Source organism: Oreochromis aureus, linkage group 22 (assembly GCF_013358895.1).
Source record: "Oreochromis aureus strain Israel breed Guangdong linkage group 22, ZZ_aureus, whole genome shotgun sequence".
In the NCBI taxonomy this organism is placed as follows: Eukaryota; Metazoa; Chordata; class Actinopteri; order Cichliformes; family Cichlidae; genus Oreochromis; species Oreochromis aureus.
Window position 1 is genome coordinate 27,236,352 of NC_052962.1, and position 18,185 is coordinate 27,254,536.

At 43.9% G+C, this 18,185-nt stretch overlaps 2 protein-coding genes across 7 annotated transcripts in view; both read left to right on the plus strand.

Annotated features, from left to right (window-relative positions):
• hivep1 (HIVEP zinc finger 1) overlaps positions 1–10,451 on the plus strand; it is a 71,519-nt gene extending 61,068 nt beyond the window's left edge. For all 6 annotated transcript variants that reach the window (XM_039605992.1, XM_039605991.1, XM_031756789.2 and 3 more), the window contains 6 exons: positions 303–6,100; positions 6,197–6,330; positions 6,419–6,594; positions 7,116–7,217; positions 7,939–8,462; positions 8,700–10,451. In XM_039605992.1, the coding sequence (XP_039461926.1) occupies positions 303–6,100; positions 6,197–6,330; positions 6,419–6,594; positions 7,116–7,217; positions 7,939–8,462; positions 8,700–9,797 (7,832 nt within the window). In that variant the 3' untranslated portion in view covers positions 9,798–10,451. The remainder of the gene's footprint in view (positions 1–302; positions 6,101–6,196; positions 6,331–6,418; positions 6,595–7,115; positions 7,218–7,938; positions 8,463–8,699) is intronic.
• A 3,934-nt stretch (positions 10,452–14,385) lies between these two features.
• On the plus strand, positions 14,386–17,945 carry edn1 (endothelin 1). The gene is made up of 5 exons (XM_031756797.2): positions 14,386–14,645; positions 14,849–14,999; positions 15,296–15,445; positions 15,613–15,717; positions 16,916–17,945. The coding sequence occupies exons 1-5, from the start codon at positions 14,585–14,587 to the stop codon at positions 17,052–17,054; spliced, it is 606 nt and encodes a 201-aa protein (XP_031612657.1). The 5' UTR covers positions 14,386–14,584; the 3' UTR covers positions 17,055–17,945.
• Positions 17,946–18,185: the final 240 nt, after the last annotated feature.

Consider the following 18,185-nt stretch of genomic DNA (forward strand, 5'->3'; position numbering starts at 1 on the left):
TGTGTGAGCTGTTGATCTTTTTCTTTTCTTGTGTGTATTTTTTTTTAGTTAAATGTAACAAGAAGAGACCAAGTTAGTTAGTTATACGAAAAAAATATGATTTTCAAAATGGCATTAGAGTTATTTCCTGTGTCTAATAGAGATTACATTTAAACTCATTTTATAAACCAAGGTTGTCAGCAGTAGAAGTTCATTTTTTCATAATGTTGTTTGTGCTAACTCTTTGTGGTAGCACTGGAAGAGAGGAGGTAAAAGAGATGGTTATTATACCACCTTAATTATTGTTGTCTCTGTCTCCACAGGGCTATCTGACAGCAGTCGAAGAAATGCGGACAGCATAAAGGGTCTTAAGAGGAAGAAGGTTGTTGCAGAGAATCAGCTAAAGAAAATTCCGAAATCTCCAGTGAAGAAGCCCCTGCAGTCAAAAACATCCGAATCTGCTCTCCGAGGATCTTCGTCCAAGGAAACTACGCATTCTTGCTCCTCATCCTCCAACAGTCCTTCCCACAATCTTTCAACATCGCCCAGTGGAGAAAGTGACCAAAAGTATGCTCAACCAGTTGCAGCGTCCCCTGACAAGGGGTCATTTTCTGCTGAGGCTGAAAGGCTGAAGCAGGAAAAATCATCTTCTAGGCCACCATCGCTTGAGCCCACAGCTGGTGAGGAGGACACTCTGATTACTGCTAAAGGGACTCTAAAGCCTAAAGAAAGCAAAAGCCAAGACTCCAGCTTGGAGGGGGATCCTTACGCCAACAGCGCTCCACTTGATGTCCTACTTAAGGCCATGGAGCCTGATTTTAGCACACTGGCTGAGAGGAAAGCCTCGATGCAGGTCACAGCCATTGGTAAAGTCAGTGGTGAAATCACAACAATGCCAGGTGTCAATGTTGGTCTCCAGACCCAACCTTCCCATATGCAGACCTACTATATTGACAAACAGGGCAATGTCATTGGCATTGCAGCGCCAATACAGGGAAATCTACAAACAGCTCCACAGGGTACCGCTCCCCTTGCTACACCGCATTTTATGCCCGTTGCTTCCAATCGAGAAAATCCTAGCTTGCACATAAACTTTAATGCAGGACCATCTACTATAACTCATGCTCCGGTTCCCTCTGGCTCAAGTGCTTTGCCACAAAGCCAACCACCAGTTGTGCACACATGCCAGTCCCTCTCAGCCAGTGTTCCCAGCAGTATTCAGGTCCCAGTTACACCAGGCAGCAACCAAGTTCAGATGACCACTGTAATGACCTTTGGTGCTGAACAGGTTTCCAAGGACCAAAAGCCTAAAAAACCAGGAAAGTACGTTTGTGAATACTGCAACCGGGCATGTGCAAAACCCAGTGTGCTGCTCAAACACATCAGGTCTCACACAGGAGAAAGGCCATATCCCTGTGTTACTTGTGGCTTCTCATTCAAAACCAAGAGCAACTTATACAAGCACAAGAAATCACATGCTCATGCCATAAAACTGGGTCTCATCGCACGCTCTGAATCTGGAGGCGGCTCGCTATCTCAAGAGTCTGACAAAACCGCAGGAACACATTCAGAGGCGGAGGAGAGTGGAGACAGCGATGAGGAAGGTAGCACTGCCGACTTAGACCCCGACTCGTCACAGAGCAGCGTGGCTGCTTTGTCTGAAAACAGTTTACAGAGTGCAGGTGGAACACAAGCCAACCATGGGGAAGTGGACTCATCAGGTGTTTCTGACTCAGTCAAATCATCCCCAGCTCAGAGAGCTCACGAGCCTAAAGTAACAGCGGCACTCCCAAAAGTTGTTGTGTACCCAGTTAATGTCTCCCCTCTGAGGGCGGATAGTCCAAGAGTTACAGGTGCAGCACCTGAGCAAGCTGCTGCACAACGACAACGAGACTTCCAGACTGCCAGTCTGAGATCGAATATCACAGTCTTTGACAAGACTCTTTGTCACTCTTTGTCATCTCTGAAAGGGGTGGATGGTGCAAATCCCTTACTAGAGACTGTCAGTGAAGATGAAGACCAACACTGCAAGTCTCCACTGTTAAGTGGGCATGCTCAGCTTCAGCGGCAACAAGCAACAGACTTTTCTCAGCAGCAACAGCCTAAGTGTCTACTTAGTCCACGTAGTTTGGGAAGCACTGATTCAGGTTACTTCTCACGTTCTGAAAGTGCTGATCAGGCCATGAGTCCACCCAGTCCATTTGTAAAGATAACTCCACCAGTAGATGTTGATATTGCCAAGAACACTCTTTCTACTGTCCCTCCTGTGGTTGCCCCAGTCATGCATGTAGCACATGAGCAGAGACCAAGGGCGATAGACGGACAAATGCGTCCGCGATTAGAAGCCAGTGCACGCTCTTTAGAAGAACGAATTACAAAGTTGATATCTGATAATGAGATAGTAGTTGACAACAAGCAGCTGGACAGTGTAAAGCCAAGGAGGACCTCTCTTTCAAGGAGAGGTAGCATAGACTCCCCGAAGTCCTACATATTTAAAGACTCTTTTCAGTTTGATCTTAAACCAATGGGAAGAAGGTCAAGTTCCAGCTCAGACATCCCCAAGTCTCCATTCACTCCCACAGATAAATCAAAGCCAGTATTTCTTCTTTCTGTGCCCCCCCAGTACCCACCAATGGATTGTTTGCCAATAACAAGGAGCAACTCTATGCCTACTACACCAGGACACACTGCTCTTCCTCTTAATGTTGCTCCTGTCCCCCATCCTTTGCGCAGCAGCCAGTCATGTGATGACAAAATTAGTGCACTAAATGACGATGTATTTTCATCAGCTCCATCAACCCCAAATCCTGCAATGCATTCTCGTACCTTGGTCAGACAAATAGCAGTAGAGGACTTTTCCCACAATGACAGACATGGCCTCCCCTCTGTTCGCTCCATGGATGAGGGCTATATCGGACAAAGCAATTCTGCAGAGCACATGCAAAGAAGCAGGTCTTTTGAACACAGTCAGGAAAGAAACAGAAAACCTCAGCAGACTAAAGGCACGATGTATGAGTGTGAAACGTGTCGTAACCGGTACAGAAAGTTAGAGAACTTTGAAACTCACAAGAAATTCTACTGCTCTGAACTTCATGGTCCAAAAAACAAACCAATGGCTGCCAAAGAAACTGACCAAGATGTTTTTCATGTTAATTTACAGCAGTCCATAGCAGGAGCAACCACAACTGGGCCAGGGGTACTTGATCAACAGACATCATTCAGGAAGAGGAGGAAAATGAAAAGTGTTGGTGATGAGGATGATCAGTCTCCAACTGATACTAGTGCACCTTGCTCTGTTAGTTTTGAGCTACCAGCAGTTCTGGCAAACAGGAATTTTCCTCAGCATGCTGTAATAGTAGATATACAACCCAAAATCAACCAGCCAAAGCTACCTCAGATACAGCTTGTAGCAAGAGGCATTAATTCTCCAGATTCTAGACTGTCGCCAATACGAGAGACCCAGATCAGTACCCCTGCTAAAGGAGACTTGCAAAGGCAAGGCAGCGGCACTTCAGTCATCAGACACACCAACTCTCTCAGCAGACCCAATTCCTTTGAGACAGAGTCTATTGACAGGATCTCTCCTGTTGATAGCATGGAGAAGGATCTGAACAAACCCAAATCAGATGTGACATCTGGTGTCTTAACTGATGGTTACCATGAAACCATATCAAAACCTAAGAGCACGGATTATGGAAAACAAAGAAAGGAGCAGTGCACTGATAGGACAGTGGCACCAGTTGGTGAACACTCTACTCCTATCCATCAGTCTCGCCTTGTTCGTCAAAATAACATTCAAGTTCCTGAGATTTTAGTCACAGTGGAACCGGACAGAGAACATGAAACACAGACTGCTGAACCAGCAGATAAACCTGCAGATCAGTTTAGCTGGCCTCAGAGAAGTGAGAGTTTGTCAAAGCTGCCAGCAGAGAAACTTCCCCCTAAGAAGAAAAGAATTCGTCTGGCTCAAATGGATCATTCATCGGGTGAATCCAGTTTTGAATCGAGCCTCTCACGAAGCCTCAGCAGGGACAGCAGTCTTTCTCGTGGCTCCAGCATCTCAGCCTCTTTTGACAGAGATGAGCCATCTAGATCGGAGAGTCCTTCTCGAGGAGAGTGCGTTGGTAAAATTCCAGAGACTCAGTGTTTGCCAACAGCTTTCAACACCCTTGGCGTGCCTGGAATGATGAGGCGTGCCGCATCTGAACAGATCACATGTACTCAACCGTCTGTGGAGATTTCATGCGACTACCGCAGCAAATCCTTTGACTGTGGCAATGTATCTCCGAGTAGATCTCTGTCACCTGCTGGACAGCCAAAAAGTGGACAACTCTCCCAGCTTTCCCAGGTGCCACTAATTGAAAGGAGACGGGGGCCATTAGTTCGGCAGATGTCTTTAAAAATTGGACCTGAAAGTCAGCAACCTGTTAGGAAAGCTACCGCACCTTTAGATAAACCTCTCATTGGAAATGTTAGCTCTTTCACTCAGAACAGACCCCAGCAGATTCACATTACTAGCAGGCGCACAGTGCCTCAGCCCTTTGTCCTGCACACAGAAGAACCACCACTGCAAAAGAATGAGCAAATGGTGCAAAGCATTAATTTGGGTAGCCCAACTCAGCAGCCTCAAGTCCATGGCCTTCCACATCCTTGGCACCAAACATCAAGGGTTCAAATTTGCCAAAAGATACAACAACCACTAAACCAGATCTTGGTTTGTCGAGAGAACATCCAAAACAAACCAGCTGACACAGAAGAAAAAAAACATTTTGTGCCCAAATACCAACTACAGTGTCCAGCTCTGAGAACAGGCCAAACCTTTTCCTTCTCTGGCACACAGGGAGCTCAGATAGCCCTGCCAGTTTTAACAATACCAATTGCCAATCCGATTTTGAGCATTTCAAAATCATCTGATGTAATCCAAAATGTGTATGTGGCTCAACCCAGTCAACAGGCTGCAGACATTAAAACACAGACGGTTGTTTTGTCGGGTGAACAGCAAAGAGAATCATTTGATCAAACCCAAGGAAGTGCTATACCGCTGCCACAGATCTTGATAACTCACGAGCAGATCCACCCTGCTCACTCTGTGCCCAATAAAAATAGCCTGTCGTCGACTCCCAGTGCGGAAAGTGATTTTCGTGTTGCAACAACTGCAAAGAAAGATAGGACTCAAGCTCAGACAGGAGGCCCTCATAACCACACTGTAGAACAAACTCCTTCTCTTGGGTCTTTACATTGCACGCAGAAACTGGCATCAGTAACACTATGCCCGCAGCAGGAACCCACTGCATCAAGCAAACGAATGTTGTCACCTGCAAACAGCTTGGACATCTACATGGAAAAGCACCAAAAACGAGCTAAAGATGAGCATGGTGTGGCCTGCCTCACCGATGGACGATCAGTCAATTATCTTAATTCCAAGATGTCGGAGGTGACCCGACAACGGAAGCTGACACTAGTTAGGCAGGTGTGCACAACTGAACCAGTGGACAGTCCCATTGAGACCGAGGCCCCACCTCTGCCCCAGGTTAAGTCAGATGGGGAGAAGGACTCAGAGGCTACTGATGATGTTAAACCTATGTCACCTGATGGTGCTGGGATAGAAAAAGATACAATAACTGTTATTCATGAAGAGACAGGCCCTATCCTGAATACTACACTTGGTAGTCAGGGTACCTCCATCCCAGCCAACAACAATCTGAAGCCTCAAGAAAAAGCTGAGGAACAGAGGTGGACTCCAGCCAAATCCCCAATTAGGCCCTCCAGTTTCCACGGTGGTCAAGTGAAATTGACCACATCTGTGTCTGTGGTTAACACAAAAGACAGCCACCGCCTGTCTTTCCCCAGCCTGAAGACGACCACCACTTTCACATGGTGTTTCTTGATGAAAAGGAAACCTCTCCATGTTCAACAGACCGACCTGAAGACTTCAGCATACGCTACCTGGACAGCCAAACCCAACAACCCTAACCCACTGGGGTTGCCTACCAAGGTGGTCATGTCTTTGTTTGACTCCAAGCAGAGCTCCAAGAAAATACACTACACATCAGCCATAAAAACAAGTGGGAAATCGGACATCTTGTCTTACTCAGGCAAGCTGAAGGATGTCATGCCCAGGGTAAGAGTAACTTTCTGCAAAGTCTGAAAGATCATAATGTTGTAATGATGACTTGTTTCTTGAGTCACATCCAAAAATATCATCTTTTTCCTGCAGTTGCCAGTAACCCAAAAGTCTGTATCAGTTGAAACCAAAACTAAAGTGCAGCCAGAGACGCAAGCCAGCAACGATTCAGACAAGGACTTGGCCACTACAACAGAACCGAGGCGAATCAAAATATTTGATGGCGGGTATGAAACGGAACAATCTGATTATATTCCAAATGTTGGAAACATTATGTTAGATTTTGTGCCTCATGGTTACATTTCAAACCCACAGGTACAAATCTAACGAGGAGTATGTTTATGTACGTGGCCGTGGGCGAGGTAAATACATCTGTGAGGAATGTGGGATTCGCTGCAAGAAGCCGAGCATGCTGCGCAAACACATCCGTACTCACTCTGATGTCCGGCCGTACCATTGTGTCCACTGCAATTTCTCCTTTAAGACAAAAGGTGAGTGTTAAAGCCATGTGATTATAATTTGTACAATGCAGTTAAATAAGTCCCTTTTAAATGCAGTATATGCATGTATGATTTTTCATTTGCCTTGTCTTTTGATAGTTAGTGCAGCCTCGTATAAACAGCAACAAATGTAGTTCTGTTAATGTCTTTAAAAGTTATAGCTCTTTCTCACGCCTGATTTTGCAATATCAAACTCCGTATCTGTAACACACTGGAACTGAAAGAATTTACTCCTTCCTTTTACAAGCTGTGAAATTAAAAATGTTATTCCACCATCTCTTAAACCAAGACAGTATGATTCACCATTCTTTATCGAACTTGCCTACCCACGCGACACTGCAGAACAGTACTTGGTGTCAGCAACCCACGTTCATTTAAAAATGTCTTTATCAGTTACTCACCCTTTACATAGAGCTTTCCCAAAGACTGCATACTCTTACATAAACTCCTTCTGTGCTATTGTTCAAGCTCTACCCACCCATAAGACCTCATTGCCTCCTTTTTTGTTACAGGCAATCTGACCAAGCACATGAAATCCAAGGCCCACAGTAAGAAGTGCATGGAGATGGGGGTGCCTGACGGTCTAATTGACGATCAGGATGCTGAGGACTCTGGTACGGTGCTTTGCTGCTCGGGGTTTTCCTTGAGGGAATTGCGGAAGGATCATTATTTGCACAAAAGCCATGACTTCTATAAGATGAACAATTTGTCTGTAAAATCTGAGTTTTGTATTACTACATACAGTTGCATATATAATAGTGACTTAATTCAGATTTACTTATACAGTCAGCTTTGATTTCTAACAGCAGGATTGCCCTTCTTTTAATAGTTTAATGGCATGAAATATAAAACATGGAGTGTCCCTGCTTGTGCTCTGTTGCTGTCGATCAATGGCTTTGCCACGGTCTAATTAGAAATTCTAAATGCAGCTTCTTCCTCTTAACTCAAAGCGCATGTGGGCGACATGCACAGCGTTTAGAAAGAGGAAATTGCTGCATCTAATTTTAGAAAAAAAAAGAGGGAGAGAGAGGCTGCCTGAAAACATTCTGTGGTCCAAGTCTCTAACAGCTTATTTGTTTTTCCTCCTCTGCCTGTGATGGAGCTCAGGGGCGTATGGTGGTGTAGGGTGTGAAACACTGCAGCAGCAGCAGCAGCACAAAACATCCATGAGTAGCGGGATTTTCAGTGCTGGTTTTTCTCACTTTAAGAAAGAAATCTTGGACCATAATGGAAGTTATTTAGTGAATGAGTCTGTTTTTTTCTAGCTTTGACTGTATGTGCAGCAGAATTCAGAGACAAGAATTCAATTTTTCTTCTCACGTATTTCCTCTGCAGGAGACCGCAGTCAGGTGAGCAGTGCTGACCGCCAAGATTCAGATGGAGATGACTCCGATGGTCCTGATGATGAGGAGAATGATGACAACGAGGAGGAAGAGGAGGACAGTCAGGCAGAGTCGGGACTCTCTACCAATCCTTCTGTGTCTGCAAGCCCGCAGCACATCTCTTCCAAAGAGGCTGACATCCCTCCTAGCGCACTCCTAGCCCAGATGTCGATCAGCTCTATCTCCCTCCCTCTGTCCCAGCCTCCAGTTCCTGAATCCCACACAACATACTCTGAATCTGTCCCCATGATGAGCCCCGTGTTCCCGAGCAAGCATTCGGGGTCCTGCTGCAGTCCAATGCCTTTCCTTACCTCTCCTCCACCTGTTGCCACCACATCAGAGTCCTACACGTCAGACACAGAGTCAGTGCACATGATGAGCCCAGTGTCACCCTGCAGGCAGATGTCCATCGACTACCCAGACTTTGATGTGCCCCCTAGTCCCCCAGTGCAAGGCAAGGGCTCCAAAATAGGCCAGGTGAGACCCTTATTTTCTCACTGTGTCCCCCTCCACCCCTCCCTGTCTGCTTCCTTTCTTTCCTATCCATACCCTTACTTTGACTCCTGCATGCAAGGCACTTCCACAAAACTCCTCTGAATTCTCTGAGCAAAGGTGAATAATCCTATAGGTTTACTGGACTCATCCAGATATCTTGTAAACTTGGGTTTTGCCAAAATAATGTCAAGAAGTAACAATATTTTTTTCCTTTCACAGGACACCTCCGCGTCTCCTGCTGTGGCAAGCAGTGAGTCAAGTATACCAGTGGACCGGGGCACACAGACTTCCTCCTTTGGTTCTCAAGTTCCTTCACACTTCCCCCTACAGGGTATATGTCAAACACCGGGAGCAGAGACCCAGACACACCTGTTCAGTCACCTGCCCCTGCACTCCCAGCAGCCGTCTCGCTCCTCTTACAGTATGGTCCCAGTTGGGGGGATCCAGCTGGTCCCTGCTGGCCTGGCAGCTTATTCTACCTTCGTGCCAATCCAGGCGGGTCCCGTCCAGCTCACCATCCCAGCTTTGAGCGTCATTCATCGAAACACGAGCCCGTTGCCAGCTCCCAACACTCCACCCCAAACGGAGAGCTTGCCAACTCAGCCACTTGTGGTCCAGGAACCAATCAGCAGTGTTGTACCCTGCTTCCCTCTAGGGCAGGTTACTGGCCTGCAGGCTCAAACAATCCAGCCAGTGGGTCTGGAAACACTTAACCTCATGGGACTGACCAACACAGGCCTGGCATCCACACAGCTGCTGCCCCAGCAAGGCCTCACCCTCAATGCTGCCCTTGGAGTGCAGGTTTTAGCTGCCAACCCCACCTCCCAAAGCAGCACTGGCCCACAGACACACGTCCCAGGCCTGCAAATAGTAAATATTGCCCTGCCTGCCATCATTCCTTCGCTCAGCCCTCTGTCCACCCTCAGTCCCCTCCCCGGGTCCTCTGAGAGGCAGGGAAGCCCTGAAGCTCCGGGAACACAGCCACCTCATGGTGAACACAGGCTTGGTTCACCACCCGCCCCTTTGAAGGTCAGCTCCTCTCCAGAACTGACCTCAGGCAGCAGGGCTAGCCCCGGAGTTAACAGTGGGGCAGAGCTCACACAGACTGTGGCGAGGGATGAACGGGAAAAATCCCCACAGCAGAATCCGTCACCAGCTCCTGAGAGTCAAGCAAGCAGCCCCAAACAGCCTGCAGCTGAAGGAGCTGGTGATCCTGCACCTCTACGACCGCCACCAGTGACCAGCTGGCAGAAGGTAGTTGAAGACTATAACGAGGCCTCCAGTGACGACGAAGACCGACTGGTCATTGCCACCTGAAACCCTCAAGTGGAACACTTCTTCTTCTCCTTTTGTAATTCTTGTCACTTTGTAAGACTGAAAACACTTTTCAGGGGTTTGTTTCTCAGCAAATCACCTTTCAAAGCACAGATGCTGACATTCATATTGTACGTGCAATCATATGACAGTTATAATGATGACCAATCATTTAATTTTTTTTTTCCAATTGTCAGCTCCAGACAGTTTCTTTTTCTTTTTTTTTTGTACATGTTGTATAGACAATTGTGCCTTTATGGAGTTTCTTGTTTAGGAATCTGTACATAATTCCTTATAAATTCAGTCAATGCTTGTGTTTAATTAAAAATAAAATAAAAAAGAACCATAATAATGGATGATATCAATTTTATTCTGGAGGATTCGTCATTCGTAAATTTATGGAATTATAAATGTTGTACTTGTATATGTACATTTCTATGGATGATCGGGCAATGTTTCTGTGTACAGATGTTGTGTTCAACTATTTATTATAATCCATCTAGTGCCCATTATGATCCATAAGTCCATAGGTATGTGCATTATGGTAGCTTTACATTGCTGTATCAATATTCTTAACTGTATCAGTAAAAAAAATTTGTTTATAAACCTTTAAACTGTCTTATACTTGATTGATTAAACACTTACTGCATTAAAAAAGAGGCTATTCGTCCCTCTGAACACCTGCAAACCTCACTCATTTCCAACAGTAAACATCAGTTTACAGGCTGTGCTTTTATATACTGGAAATTGATGGAAATGAGCCAAGAAAACGCACTCCTGTCATTAAATGTAGACTTTAGTTTGCTTCTCCTCTAATAAAAGCTACTTTCATCACAGCAGGTAGCTCCACATGTTTGATTTGGCAGATTTATTTATTTAACACCTGATCCCACCCCAGAGGAATTTGGAGCTTTCACGTGTTGGGCAAATGTGTAAACCACTACACTATGGATGTATAGTTAATGAAGCCACATCAGAAATGCTCCAGTTAGTGAAAAATGGATCTTAACGTACACTTTACACTTCATGTTACCCTCATCTTACGGGTTAATCAGTTACATGAATTATTATTGGTCTTCTCAGACTTGTAATCTTGCTTACTAGAGCAAGATTGTCATTAGACAATTTTTGTGTCAGACTTGGGAATCGGTTACAGGTGGAGTGTTTCAGTCTAACAATAAATATATCAATTACATTTCCTGGAAATACTTTAAAGCTTACGTTTTAAAACAACTGGATTTGCAATGATAAGCTTGGTTTTTAGGGTTTTTCAACTTTATGTTAAAACGCGGAAAGTTTTACCGACCAAACAGGAAAAGATCTGAAAGATGAATTAATGAGCAAATTGTTTGTTACAACTGCAAATAAAATAACCCACTCACCCAAAAGGATTTCATTACGAAATGAACACATTATGCATGTCATTAATATCTGGTGTCCCTAAGCAATTACATCAAACTGCCATGTAAAGCACACATATTAATCTTAATAGTTTAAACCATGAAAATATGCTCTGCAGAGCCAAAATTGGAGCTTCTTACATTACAAGTAGGTGATTATGTTTGTTTTCAGTGTTCAGACTTTAGTTTCTTACCTCTCACAATGATTATGTTGCACACGTTTGCTTCAGCACTGATGTTCTGTGTTCTAACCTTTGCATAGACCTGAGCAGAATGAAAATCAGCATGCTCACTGGGCTGTGTTAAATGATGAAAAAATACTGCAACAATCTTGAACCATAGTTCAAGCTTTTTTTTCTTTTCTTTTTTAAATGTATCACTTACTATAATGGGTGACGTGCAATCGTTTAATGATAAACATTCCCTAAATATTGCAATTTGCTGATTTTAATGAGAAGAATTTGATCTAAACTTCGAACTAATTATATTTTATACAAATAAAAAAAGTGATGATATGGAGAGCTCAAACATGGCAATCTGGCCTCAGTGAGGGAAACCTCCCTGTCGTCTTAAGAGGTTTTCAGTGATAACCTCCTTGTTCTTCACCATTCAGAAAGGTGACTCATCCATCCACACTGAAGACTAATCCTCCCACCCCTCCTCCCTCAGGGCTGGCTGAAACTTGTGGGTGAAGCTATAGCAAAGCAAACAGAGACCCCTAGAGGTCAAGATCTGCTACACTGATGAAGCGAAGAGCCAAAACAGAACAGAGAAGAAAACCTGGGCTGTTTCTAAAGGCTTAAGCACACCATGCATGATTTAAACTTGAGTGTTTTTAAATTTTTAATCCAAACCTTACAAATCTGCAGCTCTCCTGCTTTGTTTCTTTCCTGGACAAACTTGTATCCCAGCCAGCGGAAACTCTCGAGGCCAGTTTCTGAGTAGGGGCATCAGAGCACGACAGGATACTTTACCTAAGACTTTTCCACTAAGGGCATGCACACACATGCAAACAAGACCAATTTTCCACTGCTGCCCAAAGCAAAGTGTGTCTGAAAATGGAGTACCCCTCGGTTTCCACGGTTTATTACAACTGGTGGAGGGAAACCATCAGATTAAGGAGCTGCTAGGGAATCTGCTCCAACTTGTGATCGCAAGGGGTGACGCAAGACAACAGACAATCACAAAATACTCCACATGCTACAAACATTACTTTCATATGTGGAATTCGACTACAATTAATCTGTAAATAGGACACTCCATGTGGCCCATGCTTATCAGCTGAGATGTTTAATCTCCGGCAAAAATCATGACCAAAGGGACCCCAGAAAAAGCTGTTTGCATCGGTTATGTAATGCTCAATGTATTGTTTCAGGCAAACAATGCTGTGAAGAACAGAGAATGACTCACATTAAACTCACTTCTTTTTTCCAGCTCATGAACAAGCAGACAAACATTTTGATCTGCAGCAGTGCAGATTATACAGAGAGTGGACGACACAAGTCCCCATACGAACACATGCTTGCTTCTTAAGAAAATGCTGGAATATCTTATTAGAAGCTGTGATTAAGTGGATTCACAGCGGACAATAGTTTGTACTGTTTCACAGGCTTAGATATTGATATGTGTATTGAAATAGGAAATGAAGGAAGTACAAATTGCATAGGTCTAATCGGGTGCATACTTCACTTAAGCTTGCTTTGAGTTCATTTTCCCGTCATGAAACAATACGTGAGAAAGTTTTTCCACTAAAAATTATCATGCTGCTCTGTTTTTCACAGGTTTAGTCACTGAGTGGGTGTATTTAATTTTTACACTAATAACAATAAAGTATAATATTTTTGGTTCTTTTCTTGCGCTTTAATTTGGGGGTTTTTTCCCCAATGTGTAGATCACAGGCCAAATTTAAGAAACTACAATTTTAAAGAAAAGTTGAGATCATTATCTAAATTCTGGTGCTTTTTTTTTTTAGCATTTATTGGGGAGGTACAGTAAAAAGAGAGCTGGAGACTAAACCAACACTCACTGCTTTAAAGCCTTTGTGCCATTATGGTTGGCACTGCTGTCTGGGCACTACTACTTTTTGCAAAGGCCAATTTTCACTTGACTGCAGTCACAATACAGTTCATTCGTTATAAATAGAATGTAAAATTATGCTTGTTATACTTTTACTTGACAGTGTTTTTGCCAGCTGTTATTTCTAAAGCTCCAAAACCATATAGTTTCTCTCCATCACCTGAATTAGGTCAAGTTTCTTTCAGAAGGGATATCTCTGATCCTGCTGAAGGCACATACCTTACATACCTACACATACATTTCATGATGGTTTCTAATTAGTTTCTACCTTCCTTTAGGTCATGGGTGATCTGCAGGTACCTGTTGTCAGCTTCACACAAGAAAATGAACCGCTCCTTTTCCCCTTCACAAAGTTTGCCTCCTTGTCAACATCAGTTGCGACCATTGATGCCTACAAATAAGATAAAGTTAAAAAAGTTCATTCATCCTCTCATTAAAAAGGGGCATAAGGCACTTTTAAATTCCACTCGTCACTTTTTGTGCAGATAATGCACAAAATGGTATATTTAGTACGGTATACCAAGTCACGTGTATGGGAACCACTGCCTTACTTATTATTGTTTATCAAAAGTTCCATTATGTATTTAATTGTTGAGTAAATTAAACCTGGCTGTTAACATGTTTTTATTATAATCCTGGGGACATTTTTTCCAGAAAAGGCTAAGGCATCTTTATTGAGGGTTTTTTTTTTTTATGCAGGAAAAACTGAGTAATTTTCAGAAAGAACTCATGATGATACATTTTAAGTTAAGCATCAACATTTATTGTAGTTCTGTGTGCTTCATACAGCTATATTTCTGCTAAATAGCCCCAAGTCCCCTCTAACGCTGATGTATTAAACGTCTACAGTGAATATTGGCAAAAGCAGAAATGCTGTCACTAGACTGCCACCTGCTGTCTAATCAGAGCACCACTAGATGAGTAAGGCTCAGGTCGTATTTACTCGCCTGGAGTCTCCCCCCACACTCCCCACACCCCCAAACTTGGAACCAAAGCATCTCAAACTCCTCAACTTGGCCTGCACGGCCCCTTATCAGGGACCAACTGCTAACAAACATCATTGTCTGGGTACAAGCCAAAGGACAAAACTGTACAGCGCTGCAGGGGGAGGAGGGGAGGTGGGAAGCACTTGTACTATAAAGTCAAAGGGCTGCACATGTGGGCCCACACTGACAACAGACACCGTAGACCGACGCTTCTGCGCTCCTGCGCGAATCTTCGAGGACTCTCGCTGAAACGCTCTGAGGGATACACGCTCGTTTTCTCACCTCTGAGGGATTATTCATTTTCTTCAGCACTACTTTACTGCAAACTATGGATATATACGTTTGGATTTCCGTGTTATCAGTGATGTACTCCTGGATTTCCTCCACAGGTAACTTTTGCGAAATTTTTCCAACCACGTATAAACTTAATTTTACGTAAATTCCATAAACACCGAGCAAACCACTCACCATGCTGAGTGAAAGCAAATCAAATCAAAAACATCCCCAGCCTGCAGTTATGCAGCTTAGTCTCAACTTCTCTTTAGTTTAATAGCTTGTAGATTGTGTTTTGATAACGACGTTGTAATTACAGCCCTGTCGGCCCCCGCCGGAGACGCGCTCACTGCCTCCACCGTCAACCAGGGGCGCCATGTGCGGACCAAACGCTGTTCCTGCGCATCGTTCCAGGACAAGGAGTGCGTCTATTTCTGCCACCTGGACATCATATGGGTCAACACACCTGAGTAAGTATTTTTAATTGTGGTTAGTGGTCTCCAGCAGCGTGTAAACATGTGTAAAGAGAAAGTAAACAGCTTAGATTGATGTTTGACGAACTTTTGCGGTGGTTTGGGAGTAAATTAAGCGTTTTTACTCTCTTTAAGCAATCTCAGATTATTTGTATTTTTGCACGTGAAAGCGAAACAACAAAATTGAATCGCATTCAACAGTCTTCTGATATGTTTTCAAGCATGTTTTTTTTTTTTCAGTTTTTGACTCTTTGTTTTAGTTTTATGATTCTAACTGTCTCTGTCGCATCCAGGCGCGTGGTCTCGTACGGACTGGGCAACGCTCCGCGGACGCGGCGCGCGCTCGCGGACTCCAGCGCACCCAGGAGCGTACCTCGCTGCCAGTGTGTCCGGGAAAACGACAACACCTGCCTGAACTTCTGCCGGCCTGAAAACCGCCTCAGGTGCGCTTCACACAGCCAAATCATATTTACTGACAGTGACACCAAAAGACGCTCCCAGTCTGTCGTTCTGCATTGTCTCCATCACATGTGGCGACAGGTTTTGTGTAGAAAATGAATAACTGAAATGTGATCCTGTTCTCATCGCGTGTTTCTGCTCCCGCTCTCAGGTATGAGACAACGGCCGACGTGGTGATTCGCTCCCCCGGGGGCGACGACGGTGCTGGGGCGCAGCGCAAACAAAAGCTGGCAGCAGACACGGACAGGATTAAGAGGTAAAACAACACGCTTGCATTAAAGAGGGATAAATACCGCAGTATTTGCAAAATAATGTGGCAATTACAACCAGGGACATTAAAAGGATTTTTTTTTTTTTGGATTGGGAGGGACTGGAAGGACAAAGAACAAGGCAAAAGAAATCAAAATATTTGATTTGAAATCTATAGAGGGCATTGTTCTCATGCTCCCATGTGGCCCTGTGCCATAACACAGGACAAAGTGGCACAGTGGAAACAAGCATTTGGTCTCTTTACTTAAGAAAAAGCCACAATCTTACTTAATATTCTCAAGGTTTTAGCATCAAAATATACTCAAAGTAAAGTACTTCCAACACGGCATCATATACATGATACTGAGGGTAATAATTCTTGTTTTTTTACTTTAATCCTGCAGCTGGTGATGATTTTAAATCATTTAAATACTTCTGGGTAGTTTAATTTATAATAACAGCAACATTTTGTCTTCACCATTAAAATGAAAGCTTTGAAATAAATGACTAAATAGAGTAAATAGTACTATATTTGTATCAGAAATGTAGTGGAGTAGAAGTAAAAAGCTGTAGATACATAATTAAAAGTACCCTAAAACTCTTGTCCAATTCTAGTCCGAGAGCACTTTTGATGCTGGTGGGGCAGCAGGGGGCCATGCACCACCCCATGGCCACCCTCTATACTCGCCCCTGTTTACAACCTCACAGCAACACGGAGGTCCCTTTGTAGCGTGAAATATGTCAGCTCTTGTGAGCGTAAAACCCCGTGAGCCTGCAGGATAAAAACAGCCAGCACGTGTTTCAGAGGCAGAAATTTAGAGATTAACCCCCAAGCGAGGAATTCCTTAAAACTTATGATGACTGAGCTGTGTTATAAATTCCATAAAACTCCTAGGATCGTGTGGAATTCACCTCGAGTAAGCTCTGCCACTTTACGTCGCTTAACTGTGGGAGCCCTGTGGGTAAAGGAGCCGCGTTCATGTGCTGTCATGTCTCAAAGTTTGCGGCGCCACATGTCTGTACTTTCTCACTTATTAATAATTGGAATCATAAAACTCCAAACATCCATCTTCACGAACCACTCAGGAGTAACAAGTTTGTTTTGAATGTGTGTGACTGACTGCTCCAATTCACACACCCGCTTTTTACATAATCTGCAAAGTCACCGGTTTGCATGTCTAATGGCTTTATGTCTTTATCTACAGGTTGAAGAACAGCAGTGATAAACGGGCACCGCCTCCAGCGCTCAGGGCTGCACTGAAAACCCGCCTGCTCTTGGAGAAGTGGAGGGTGAGACAGCACCACAGGGCGAGAGCATGGGAGGGCGAGAGCGTGGCCTCCTAAAGAAGACCGCTTTCCTCTGCACTTTGTCTTACAGAGGCAGGAAGGGGCTTTAAACCTTCTCTAAAGCCAGCGGGGAGTTCTGTGCAGCAGCGCCCCTCAGGAAGGAAGTGGGTAGCCTGCATAAGGCCGGCTATAACCGACTCCATGTCGGTTTGACGGGTGCAGCAGAGCAGAGAGCACAGACAGCTCGACCGGGCTGCACTTCTTCAGACGCCAGAATGGCGTTAGAGACATTACAAGGAGTTCAGGTGAAAGGAGACAAGCTGAACAAGAGAACTTGGCCCCAATCTGCAAAAATCAAGGACACTCATTGATCTTTTCAGATGTCACGGTCAGACTCACGCTTATGGACTTCACAAAAAACCAAAAAAAACCAAAAAACAGACACCAAATAACATTTCATAAACCTGATATTACCAGAGAGGAATGTACTCAAATCTTTCTGACAGAATAAAAAAAAAAACCTCTGCTGTATATTCTGAAAATGCCATAGTTTCTTTTTTCTAGCGCACAACTGCAATAACAGATCATCTGTCAGTAAAAGGGATTATGTGCCTTGTATCATGGCTTTGCTCGAGACATGTTTTCACTGACTGAAACTGTATTTACATAACAGGGTGTCTCCTGTGTGTCAGCTGCTGGGAGCCTTTTTTTGTATTCCAGATGTTATCACAGATTTCTTGCCATTCATTCATCATAATTTATGTTTTCAGTAACTTTGTTGCTTACATGTGCTGCTCTCTATTTATTTATTATCATTTTTACACATTGTAATTTGATGGCCATATTGGTCTATCCTTTGTTTGTTTGGTTTGTCATTTCTGCGAAATGATTGGTCGCTAATGTGCCGAATTCTGGCCAAACTTTAATAAATTTGATACGTTTATTTAAAAGCGACGGATCGGCTCCTTCATTCTTTTTGTCACGTCAACGGTTCATTTTCAACTGAAGAAAGAATGAATGTGGATTAAAGTTTCTGAACTGGGACTAAAGCTGCATGTGTTCAGTATGCAGGGCTTTAAGTTGGTAAATAAAAAAAGGGAAAGTCAGAAAGCAAAGTGTGAGTAACAAGATAAAGACAGACAAACTGAGAGGTAACAAGAAAGTGCAGATGTGGAATACAACAAGGCA

What these genes read in the sequence shown, in the direction of transcription:
- edn1 (XM_031756797.2), top strand. Translation starts at nt 14,585, where the DNA reads ATGGATATATACGTTTGGATTTCCGTGTTATCAGTGATGTACTCCTGG. An exon ending in ATATGGGTCAACACACCTGA is followed by an intron (nt 15,000 to 15,295) that starts GTAAGTATTTTT and finishes TGTCGCATCCAG; the next exon opens with GCGCGTGGTCTCGTACGGAC. An exon ending in GACACGGACAGGATTAAGAG is followed by an intron (nt 15,718 to 16,915) that starts GTAAAACAACAC and finishes CTTTATCTACAG; the next exon opens with GTTGAAGAACAGCAGTGATA.